The sequence below is a fragment of the Scleropages formosus genome, chromosome 17 (assembly GCF_900964775.1).
Source record: "Scleropages formosus chromosome 17, fSclFor1.1, whole genome shotgun sequence".
NCBI lineage: Eukaryota > Metazoa > Chordata > Actinopteri > Osteoglossiformes > Osteoglossidae > Scleropages > Scleropages formosus.
This window is the reverse complement of record NC_041822.1, coordinates 9,407,590-9,419,625: the sequence shown is the minus strand read 5'-3', so window position 1 is coordinate 9,419,625 and position 12,036 is coordinate 9,407,590. Positions and strand designations below refer to the sequence as shown.

The 12,036-nt window shown below is 40.1% G+C and overlaps 1 protein-coding gene across 1 annotated transcript in view; it reads right to left on the bottom strand.

Moving 5' to 3' along the window:
• pappab (pregnancy-associated plasma protein A, pappalysin 1b) overlaps window positions 1–7,648 on the bottom strand; it is a 107,035-nt gene extending 99,387 nt beyond the window's left edge. Inside the window, exon 1 of the mRNA XM_018758954.2 lies at window positions 7,255–7,648. Within this exon, the coding sequence (XP_018614470.2) occupies window positions 7,255–7,648 (394 nt within the window). The remainder of the gene's footprint in view (window positions 1–7,254) is intronic.
• Window positions 7,649–12,036: the final 4,388 nt, after the last annotated feature.

Below are 12,036 nucleotides of genomic sequence, written 5' to 3'. Positions count from 1 at the left end.
CTGGGACTACAGGACTACAATGAGCCATCTGCTAACAATCAGGGACCAACAGTGTGGTCTTGTATCAACAGAGCAAAGGTTACATGAACATTCGGTCTATTTTCCTGAAATGTGCCTCGCTAGTGGGGAAGTCAGAAATCAGAAATGGTACTTTTCTGCAAAAGCCTTATTATGCTAGGGGCTCCGAAGCCCCCTTTTCCTGTTTCGCTTGGAAAGCATACATTAAGTTCAGGAAAGAAATGTGTTCCTACATCAGAGGGAAACTTCTGGGGGTTTATAATCAACTTAGAGAGGGCAAAAAAGTGTGCAAGGGAAAAAATAAAGCCCCGTGAAAAGCAGACATGTACACCTCTGTGCATGTGAGAGGACATTTATCTTCATGTAATTATTAAGCAGAGCTGCATTAGGCATGGGAATGTGTGTGCATAATGCAGTGACTGTTAAAGGAAGTTTTCAATGAAAGCGATGTCCACATATGAAAAGGGGTATACTGCATAACTCAGGTAAAGATGTTCAGTTGGTTTTTCACATTATTCTTTCCCGTCGGCGCCACAGTAAGAACTTTCATGAGTTTCATATGTGATCTGGATTAAATATGTTTCTTTTTAACAGTGTCAGCAGGTTGCAGGATCCTGGCAATTTCCCTCGTTCCAATAGCATCCCTGGTACAAACTGGGCCTCAGACTGCAGCGGTTAAACGCCCTTTACTTTAGGCAGGTGGGGTGACGTGGGCACAAATAAACGCTGGTTTTGCGAAATATACTGTTTCAATATTTTGCACTGTCTGGCAGAAATGTGGTCATCTGTTCACTCAAGCCAAAGACATGCTAATTCACTCAAGTTACAGCTATTCTGAAGGTCTGTAATGTAAACATGCGCTAAAATTCTGTCATGCTGAAGAAACTGAGCACATGTAATTGCACCAGGCTAAAAACTCTCTCAGATGCTGCAAAAGGAGCTGCAAAAACACCTGGTGGTCTGAAAACATATACTGCCACTTAGGACAATTAAGGTAATGTTCACATATACCCTGGATTGTGCTGCCTGTTCTCTTATTAACATGCTGCTTAAAAGCATTTCATAAAGCTGGGAAAAAGGCACAGATGCAATCAGAAGTCTTTATTATTGTGCCGTTTTCATTAAAAAGTGAACATATCCCATGGTCCACGTTTACTATCTCTTAAGGTTTTTGTTCCGCTATTTTATTTTCCAGTGTACCTCAGAGACCTGCATACCCAGCTCTGTATCAACAGAGATCAGCCTGCTAAGTGCAAGAGGGTCATCTGAAAGCTGCCAGCACGTTCATTTCTGTCCTGCTGAGTGTCTGTTGCCAGCCTAGCAGGATCCAAGGACAAAGAATGGGGTTTAGCAAAGAGTGGAGGAACCCTGGGATTCCCCAGGGTTACTGCCAGGGAGGTGTAATTTACAGCCCCATGGCATGGTGCTGTTCTTCCACACACACACACACATGCACACACACACTAACCCCATGTCAACGAAAAGAATGTACAGCATTAGCTGGAGATCAGATGCCTACTACAACAAGCAGACCATAGTCAAGAAGTCATAAAATTAAAGAGGTGTGATGACTTTCTGCTCTTATGATATAAACTGAGGTTTATCGAATAAATTTTATATTTGTTCATATTTTCATTTATGTTGGAATTTAGGTTTTAACTTCTATGTCTGAATTTGCAATCAATTTGAGATGTAAAATGTAATCTAATGTAACAGGAATGACCTGGAAGGACAAAAAAAAAAAAAACTTCAGACAGGATTTGCCATTGAAATTATCATATTCTTTTATTACTATTTTAAATGGATTTATTTTATTTCAACAGATGTGAATGAATGTTTAATGTTCAATTATTTTCTTTGTAAATGATTTAAAGTGCCTTACAGTGAACAGTTATATTCACATTTTTCAAAAATCACCTACAGATAAAACTTTGATACATAACGTATAGCTTATGCCAATATAATAAATGAAGGTGAATAAAATATTGCGGTTTGTGTGATGGCGTGCATGAGAAAAACAAAAAGAATAAACTGGAAGGTCAAACAGTCCTGTGTAATTGCATACCTAACGCTGGCTGATAGCATTTCAGAGATAAACCAACAGAGGGAGATAAAAAACTAGAAAAGAAAAATTATTATTCTGAATAGACTACCAAAAAATCAAATAAACAACACTTAAACTATCATTATTTATTTAAATATTTATTATTACAATTTAAAACTGAATGGATGACTGATTAAGGTCAAAGACACTGTTTCTACATACTGCTCAGAGTCGACAGCACACGTGGTCTATCACGACTTGCAACTTCTATTCTAAGTTCTGTTCATTTTCAAAATGACAACAATGAAGCTAAACTTAAAATTTTAAACAGCCTCACATCTGCCATATTTTCACATGTGATATGATATGAATACATAATTTCAATAAAATGTTTGTAGGAAGAGGGGTGCGGTGGCGCAGTGGGTTGGACCGGGTCCTGCTCTCTGGTGGGTCTGGGGTTCGAGTCCTGCTTGGGGTGCCTTGCGGTGGACTGGCGTTCCGTCCTGGGTGTGTCCTCTCCCCCTCTGGCCTTACGCCCTGTGTTGCCGGGTAGGCTCCGGCTCCCCGCGACCCCGTATGGGACAAGCGGTTCTGAAAATGTGTGTGTGTTTGTATGAAAGGGGGGGCATGGTGGCGCAGTGGGTTGGACTGGGTCCTGTTCTCTGGTAGATCTGGAGTTCAAGTCCTGCTTGGGGTGCCTTGTGACAGACTGGCATCCCATCCTGGATGTGTCCCCCCTTCCTCCAGCCCCTTGCCTGGTGTTGCTGGGTTAGGCTCCAGCTCCCTGCGACCCCCGTATGGGACAAGCGGTTCAGACAGCATCTGTGTTTGTATGAAAATTTGTCTTCTGTTTCTCTTTAAGGACTTGTACCGTCAGTTTGTGTCAGATTTTAAACGCACTCTGTGAAAACTGATGGAAAAAATTCCACTTGCAGAACCACTGGCCTAGAAACCAGGGGTCTTCCACATAATCAGTATCCTATTATACAGTGATTGAACACATGAATCTCAGAGCCTGACAGCACACTCCAACTCACAAAAAACTTACATCTTACATACAACATCTCTATAGAACGTCTTTTGAAAGACCCCTTCTCTAAGCCATGATCCCAAAAACACTCCATGTAATCCATTGTTTCATCAGTTCGCACCAGAACTGCATGCGCTGCTGCTCAGTGGGTTTTCTCATAACAATCAGTCAGATGAGGAGATGGATGTGGATGTGTATTGGGTGAGAAATGAGGGTATACATGAAACACAGAACAGGTTTTAAGTGGATCAAGAGGTAAACACTTGGCACAGTGCAGCCTCAGCAGACCTCTCTCAGTATTCTACATACAAGAAATTCCACATTAGCTCACTAACAACTTCACAAGAACAAAAGGGTCACACCATGTGGGAAGGGACTGCTTCAGTCTCGAAACTGAAGTCACCAAGTAGAGCAGTGAAACCATTTTCCTTTATCATATTCTTTCGACAGGCCAACACAAATATTGTCTATGCTGACATGCTTATGTAGTAGGTGAATCATTTTTACCTACCATTTTCTTTTTTTAATCAACAAAAAAGGCTGCTTAAAGATCTTTACTAAATCTCTCTATCATCTAATGGCACCAGACTTACCAATGACTTTTAAGAACATATTTTAAACTTTTTTTGATAAAATGTAAACATAGCAAAGTATAAATACCCAACATAGTGTGACTCAACATTCTGTCAATGCATGAAGTCTTTCAATACACTTCCAGTAACACAGAGAAAGCATGAAGAGGCTGAGCTGAGAAGTAAAAAAGACCTACACATTGACATGGAGAAACGTCGGTTTGATGATTATGCGTCCTGGCTGTTTCTGAAGTGCACATGCCTACTGAAAAGAGAGGACAAGGCCTGTTGAGCAACATTTCATTTGCTATGAGCTGTTCAAGGTCCTGAATTTTGTCATTGTTATTCCCCAGTCCAATCTCTGCTCATTCTGCTGCAGCTATTTGAAATACAAACATCCATGCAATGTATTGATTGCTTAAGACTGGGCAATTTGAATGTTATTTCTGACGTATTTAGCCTGCAAACGGGAGCTTAGGCTTAGTGCCACTGTGCCTATAGCATATCAGATTTTCTTTTTAAGCCTTGCTTTGCTGTATTTGTATCAACCTCATAAACAGACAATGATTTCTGTCCTCTCAAGCCAGCAAAAACTTCTACAGAAAAGAAGTCCTGCATTATGTTTTACAAAATATAATTGAAGACTTTCATAGAGTGGTGTAGTCACTCTAGAGAGTTGTTACAATGGGAAGGTAGTCGAATAAAGAACTCCACCCAGGAGGGCTAAATTCTCCCAAGGAGTAGAACTCATCACTGGTCTTGTTTGACCAGTGACAGCTGGAGTAGCCCCTGTAATCCTGATACACCTGCCCTAGAGAAGGGATGACCAGGCAAAATCTACCTTTAAACTTCCTATTAACATGCACTTCAGAAAAAAACACAATTGATGTTTGAAGTTGGTGATTCACTTCCACCCATGCCCTGCTGTGTAGCCTGTGGAAACCTGTCAACCCCTATAAAACTAATTGTGCCATAAAGAGGAGGAAATTACAATCTGCTAAATCAAAGAAAAATAACAGACATTTTTTTTTTTCTTTTTTAAATCTAGAAGAGATAAGAGATGAGGTTTTCAAAAAGTGCAGGCAATATACAAAACAACACAAGCAGGATGAAGCATCAAGGGCCGTTGTATTTCATATTATATGAAAGTAGTTATCTGCCAAAAGACTGCTAATTACAGCAGGCAGGTTATAGGCCAGCAATAATATTAAAAACTTAAAGATAATTTAGAGATATTAAACATCAGGGCTATAACAACGTTATTATAGGTTGCCAAAATATTAGAAATAGTACTTACATTTATACAGAAAAAATGGGGGGATTATGCTTTCTTAAACATTGGAAGATAGGTGGCTTACTGGACATTGAAGAGCAGAGCACTTTCAGATTGCCTTTTCACCACCCTCCCAAAAAAAAAAAAAAAAAATGAAAACAAAAGTAATTCTGAGTTAACTTAATTTGTAATTAACCCACAAAATTTCTATCTTCACCTGGGTGGATTTCCACTTTTTCACTCGCTGTGAAAAGGAACACTAAACTAATAAACTAATAACCGGTTCATCACTGATAATGGCAAGTCTAACAATGGCAAGTTTTCCTTTACATCTTTTTCAGTGACACTTAAAACTTACTAAAAATGCATCTGTACTGGTTTATCAATGTACAGCATCTCTGTGTGGTGATCTGCTAAAGGTTTAATGATATGTGGTTAGCGCTGCCACCTTTGGGTTAGGTAATGGTAGGTTCGAATCCCCACACCCTTAGTACCTTTGAGAAAAGGATTTACCTTAAGTTTAAACGGGGTAAATAAGTGTATGAAGCTTAGGACCGTGATTCGCTTTGGAGAAAAGCGTCAGTTAAACGAATAAATGTAAAGCTTGGTTTTTTCGTCTTGCTCTCACACGCTCTCAAACCCTTGAGAGTTTCGCGACAGTCCCTAAACCGCTCTCCGTTCGCCTTGTGCTGAATGGGGATTACGCTCTCTATTGGCAGCTGAGGGGGAACAGATGAAAAAGAGTAACAACTTTACGTTTTATAGGATCAGAACCGCACGCGTTCTTATTATTGTTGCTCAGAAATCATTTTTTTGTAACTTTAGGTTAATAAAAAGCTTCTTGTTTTTCCAACCACTCACCCGCAGTAGCAGAGCGTGATCAGGTTTAAGTGTTTACCATAGCAATATAAAATACAGAATTTATGTATAATCGCAACACGTTCATCACCTAATGTTTAAAATATGTTGCCGACGTCATGACCAAATTAAATTTGTAATTCTACTGTGTAACGTTGGAAAGTGCTCATAAATACACTGAATTTTGTCGTACGTTGCCAGCTGATATACTGAAACTGAAACCAAGTTAGGAATCCACACGGACGGTCAGGTTTTATTGACGCTTTTCCCGTAGAATAATCGTGAATTTTACCACGGTCCCCTGAAGCTCCGGACTGCCAGACAGTTTGTGGGCGATATACGCTACTTACCTTGTATGATTCGGGGGCGGTACTGCCTCACCAGGAGCTGGCGACGCATCCGCCAAGCGGGCATTTGATGCCGAGGAGACGAGCCGAACGCGGAAAGTTACCGCTGTGTTCGGCTGCGCTTCGGCTCAGCGTGGCAAACCCGCGCGTCAGTCCGCGCGCCGCAGTTGGGTTCAGTTGACGGGTGGAGAATTTAGAATTATCTTATTATACAGAAAACGTGTACAGTGGCCAGAGAGAAAGATGAAATAATCTTCTTTTAATCGATAAACTGAACGGCACTGACTGTAAAGACTCAGTGAGATGTGGGTTATCTCAAGGTGGCCTGAGTCCCGATCAGTTCGGTCAGAGTGTAATACTGGGATTACTCGCTCCTTCAGAGGCAGCACACAAATCGTGTTCAGTCAGTGGGGTCTGCATTCATCCCGCACACACACCACAGGTGACGGGCTGTCCCAGTACATCCACAGTAAATAACTTTTAGAAAACGGGCTGTTTAGCAGGGTCCTCACTGAGGATCGCAACGCACGGGCTAAAAAATTGGGGGAAAAACATACTACAGAGGCATGGATGGACGTGATTAGTTTTGTTTCTTTTAATCCGATATAAATAAGATTTGAAAAAAAAAAAAAAAAAAAAAATCAGTTAATATCGTCGCACATGATAATTTCGTACTGCTCACGGCTTCGTGGAAATTACACTAATCGCGATTGAAAGTCCGACTTCCAAACACTAGTGTGGAAAAACCCTGACAGGGAATTCCTTTAACCTCAGCAATGGCACGGATGTTTAGGTCTGCTTTAGAGTCACAGCAATGCAAAAGTTTTCGATAATCCAGGTCGTGACCATAAACCACCATGGGCATCTTTTCATCTGATGCTCCGCTGAAGTCAAACAGCAATCCTAATACTAGTCGGTATTTACTAGTCTATGGTGCAATCGAAAGAACAAAACAGATAGAATTATTGTTTACACTCACAACGCACAGACGAAGTCCTTCGCGTGATCTACTTGAGAGAGCAGACACACTGTTGACATTTTGTGTTTTCCTCCCATTCATCCACCGGGGAAAGAAAACAGATACAAAACTGAAATGAAACCTGTTATATTACCTGCAATTACGGCGGGAGATCGTTGCCCTCCTTCTGGTTTGAGCCACATTTCCAGGGTAAAATTTCCTCTGGGCACCTCCACGCCGGGCTTCAGTCGTAGCTGATCTCCTCTGCCGGTAAAATAAACAGCCTTTGCCCGACCTGAAGAGCTCTGCTCCGCCTGGGAGGAGCGACGGTGCTGGCGGGGCGAGTGCCGATCCATCCCGGGCAAGGAGCGTTTGCCCCGAGGCAGGCGAGTGGCACAAGCCCCTGGGAAGGTGCTCCTGGCTTCCCTCATACGCACCAAGTCCCTCTTAGACCTCACCATTCTCCGGACAGTCCCGCACTCAGACCCCAAACACAGGATAAAAATCAAAAAGCAGGGAAACCAGAGAAGAAAAGTCCAAAGTTTCATTTTTTTTTCCTCAAGAGAATGTAAATTTAAAAAAAAAAAAAAAAAAAAAAAAAAAATGCAATGGAATGAAAGAAATCAAACTCTTATATCCACTAAATAAATTTCTCCTAAAATCTTCTCGCTCTCTTCCTTCAGATTTTATAACTGCTTGTCAAGACACAGATTCTAGCCCAACCAAAAAGGCGATGCTGTTATTTTTCCCCTTTATAATGTTTAAGCCACGACCCCCTTTTCCTTGCCCCTTAAGCAAAAAAGTAAGATACTTCAACACAGATTGAGGGGAAAAGGAATATGTTAATTCATGCAAGTGCTCCACCTTCCCAATTGAATGGATCCCATTAAACTAGAAAGGGATGACTAAGTGAGTGATCAATCTGTTTGGGGGAGGTAACAATAATTTCCCTTCCAGTTCTTTTTTTTTTCTTTCTAAATCATTATTTTTTTTTTTTTTGTTCTAAACCCCGGTGAATTTACTTGCAGCACCCCGCAGCACTTTCACACTTTACCACAGCTTTAAGGCTGATATTTTGTTTTCGTATCCTCCTCGAAAAAAATAAGGAACGGTTTAGAAGCATAGCTAAAAACGGAAAAGACGACGATTCGAAGTTCTGGATGGAATTCATGAAGTTGATAGCGGTCTTTTTAAGAGTTGAAGCGCACAGAGCGGTCCTGCTGTGGAGCGGGAGGGAGCGCAGTGCCATCGGGAGTCTTCATTGATGTGTCGGGCTAGAAGCCTGCTGAGCGTCACATGACCGACCCTCTTACATGTCTGTGTAGGCTCTGGCAGGATACCCTTAAGTTTATATATATATATATATACACTGTATGTTTGTTTGTTTGTTTGTTTCCCTCTCCCTGTTTCTCTCTTTCCCTCTGTCTCTCTCTCTATCTCCCTCTGCTTGCTTGTTTCAGGCGGACTGGGGGAATTACAGGTAAGGTAAACCCTGGCGGCTGCCTGCCTTCTCCGCCTCCGTGCCTCTCCGAGTCGGGACGCTGTCTGGTGCTTTTCAAAGCCGAGCTCGAATCCCTCTAGTGGAAAGAGGACGAACGATTCCACACAACGCACGACAACACCGCGCACCCCGTCCAAACCCCCCGATCGCCCCTGTCGCCAGCAAAACCACACCAGCTGCTGAATCTTTGAGAAAAATAATCTGGGACGATTCTCAAAACACCATTTCACAGATTAAAGTTTGATTTTTTTTTTTTTTTTTTTTTTTTGTCTTCTGGAGTAAAAATCTGATTTGAGCCAAAGGCTGGTCCTGTGTCAATGTGCACACGCATTCTTCTAGGGTAAATGTTACTTTCAGCATCATCTTAAGCCATCGTATAGCATGCCTTCATGTATACTGTATTGCTTTGATTTATCATAATTGTTCATTTTAAGAGACACGCCTGAAGAAAACTACATTAGTAGCTTCAATTCACCTGACACCATAGTCCAAGATGACTTACACTATTGGATAAGGAACTTCATAATTTATCTATCCATTTATACAGCATAATATTCTAGCTATCAGTTCAAGATAAGTACCTTGCTCAAAGGAACTACATAAGAAGTGGGATTCAAACCAGGAACCTAATGAATGTATGGTCGCGTCACCTATTCACTACACTACCTGCTGCACTGTACGAAGATTATAAATCAGTGGCGGTATTTTGCTAGAGCACCACTTCTGTGTAATTTCTGTGTTTAGGGGAGTGAGTGCAGCTCATTATAACTGCTGACAAAGAAAGAGAGGACATATTTAATTTTATACATACAATCTGAAAATATGTAATGAGCACATTGAAAGTGAAACATGGTCATTTAACTATGTCAGAGAAGTAGCTGGAAAAAATAATTTAAGTCGTTAGTAAGTTCAAAGGCACTGAAATAATAGAAGATCACGCCAGCTGGAACATATTTATAGGTCCAGTGCAGACAGGAAATTATCAGACTTCTAAAAATGTCAGAATACTAACATTCCATGTAATCATTATTTTGACCTGTTCAGCCAGCTAACATTAATAACTCATAATACCACACAAACACATTTTGGAGTGCTGGTTTGTCTCTACATGTGGACAAGGTGGAGTTACAACCAGTGTCTCCATCTTCATACAATACAAGGACCAAGCGCAAAAATCTAACATTTCTATAGCCATTTAGATGGAAGTGCTACAGATACTAAGGATATCATATTGTGGGAGTCGGGGCAGAGGAGTGGGAGCTGACAGACATTATTCCGTTTTCTTTAAAATGCAATGGATATGTAAATAAAACAATCCCAGAACGTTCCACAGATCACCAAATGTAATCCATTGTTGTTATTCTTCACCTTGCCTGGCGATGTCACAAAGTCCTGAGAGCGCTTTTTGCAGTTTGTGCTCTTCCCTTTTTGTCCTCACAGCTGCTAAAATGGTCCTTGCAAAAGAGATGTTGGTGCTAAGGAAAGAGAACGTACATACTAGTAAAGACAGAAAATTTGTCCAGATAAAGAATCAATGATATACTGCATTTATTCATGTAAGTTGATGTACATATGTAATTAAGACTTGAAAAACAGAGATATTAATGTTTTTTTTCTTTAAATTTAAAACATTCGGATTTAATTCTGCCTGGACTTTAATGTTAATTGCTTATGGTTTATTACTCTTTTACTGTAATGTTACATGACAGCTGGTCTGTCTCTGAGGCTTGCTTTTGGCATTATTTTGCTGTCTAATATGATATATTGGTTTTATTGAGCAGAAATGTGAGAAACAGGAGCATCCATTATTTAACACAAGCGGGACTAAAAAAGAATGCAAGGAGTGCTACTGGAAGAAAGGTTCCAGGCAGGACGAAGGACTACCAGTGTTTCCTGTTCATTCTAATCTTTTTGTACATGATACATTACTGATCGACAGTGTAAGAGAAGTGGTAAATACTAACCCTTTCTGCCCACAAACACTGATGGATTTTTCCACAAGTATCTTCTGATCCCAGTACATTATTACTCAGGAGTACCCGCTAATGACAGACTGTCATGTTAACTCATAATGTGGGATTATCTCTGAGGTGACTTGAGAATTTGAGACTCCAGAACCTCTCATTTCTCAGTCCAGAACCTACTTTTCAAGCAATTAATTATTTTTTGTTAGCCAATAAATCAAGTGCTATTTTGTGCCAACTAACCTCTTTATGAAAATGAGCAAAACTGCATTAAAACTTACTTTAGATTTAAACAATTGCCAGTTTTTAACAGCCTATGCACAATGTGAAAGTTACTGGTTATGGGAAAAGAATTACCCTTCTGGAACTTCTTGGTTCTTCTTGACCACCCCTATTAAATTGTGTTACCTTCTGCCCTTGTACTGCAGTTCTTTTTGTGTATGTATAATTTTTGTAATTTCTCAGCATTCTAATTGTGTCTCTGTGCTGTGATCTAGTTCTGTTCTGATAACTGTTAAAACAAAAAAAGAAATTCTGATAAAACCATTTTCTGACATTGGGGAAAATGAAAAATAGATACCTGAATACCACCAAACCTGATTTAAAAACAAAACAAAAAACAAAAAAAAAACAAAGCATGTGCACATTTCAACATTTTAACATTGTTTCGGTGTTTTCTTTCAGAACTCGCACCTGAATACAATTCAGTTAATAGCTGCAGTCACAGATACAGGTGAACATACATTTTTAAAAGATGTCACGTGAGATACTAATGGTATTTAGAAAGACATGGTGTTTAAATATATATTCTCTGTTTCCATAACATTCGTAACATAATGCAAATATAAAAATATTTCATATTTGCCGTGACTTTCGGAACTTCTCATGTTACTTGTCGGCAACAATTCGCCAATGACGCACAAACCTGCACTACCAGTACTTTAACTATTTAAATTTGTTTCAGGTGATAGTGTAATATGAAATGTGTTTACCTTTCTTGTTTCTTTAGAGACACAGTATGTGCGAAGGACATGTCACTCTGTTTTGTTAATTTGGCATCGAATGTCATGTAAAACTGATTGAGGTACGCTATAAATAAAATGGATTTTTCTGAGCTCTTAGAAAAGATATGTCCTCTTTCCAGAGTTTTCTCCAGTGGAAGTAATGAAGGGGCTTTCATTTTTAGTTAAACATCTCAAATGACCACAGTATTATAGTAGATTAAGACACATTACAGCACAAGGCAGGATGATCCACCATTTTGCTCAAATTTTCAGATTCACGAAGGGTTACAAAATCACATCCCTGTGTCTCCTGATAGTAAGCATTCTAATGTGAGCAAAAGCATTTTTTTTCTAGTTGGTTGCTAGTGACAGGAAATGCGAGAGATTAAAGTTTAATTCCTGTACTGTCCCAAGGACAATCTGAGGCAAAATTTACATCACAGCAACATGCCTTCGCTGGACCGTGA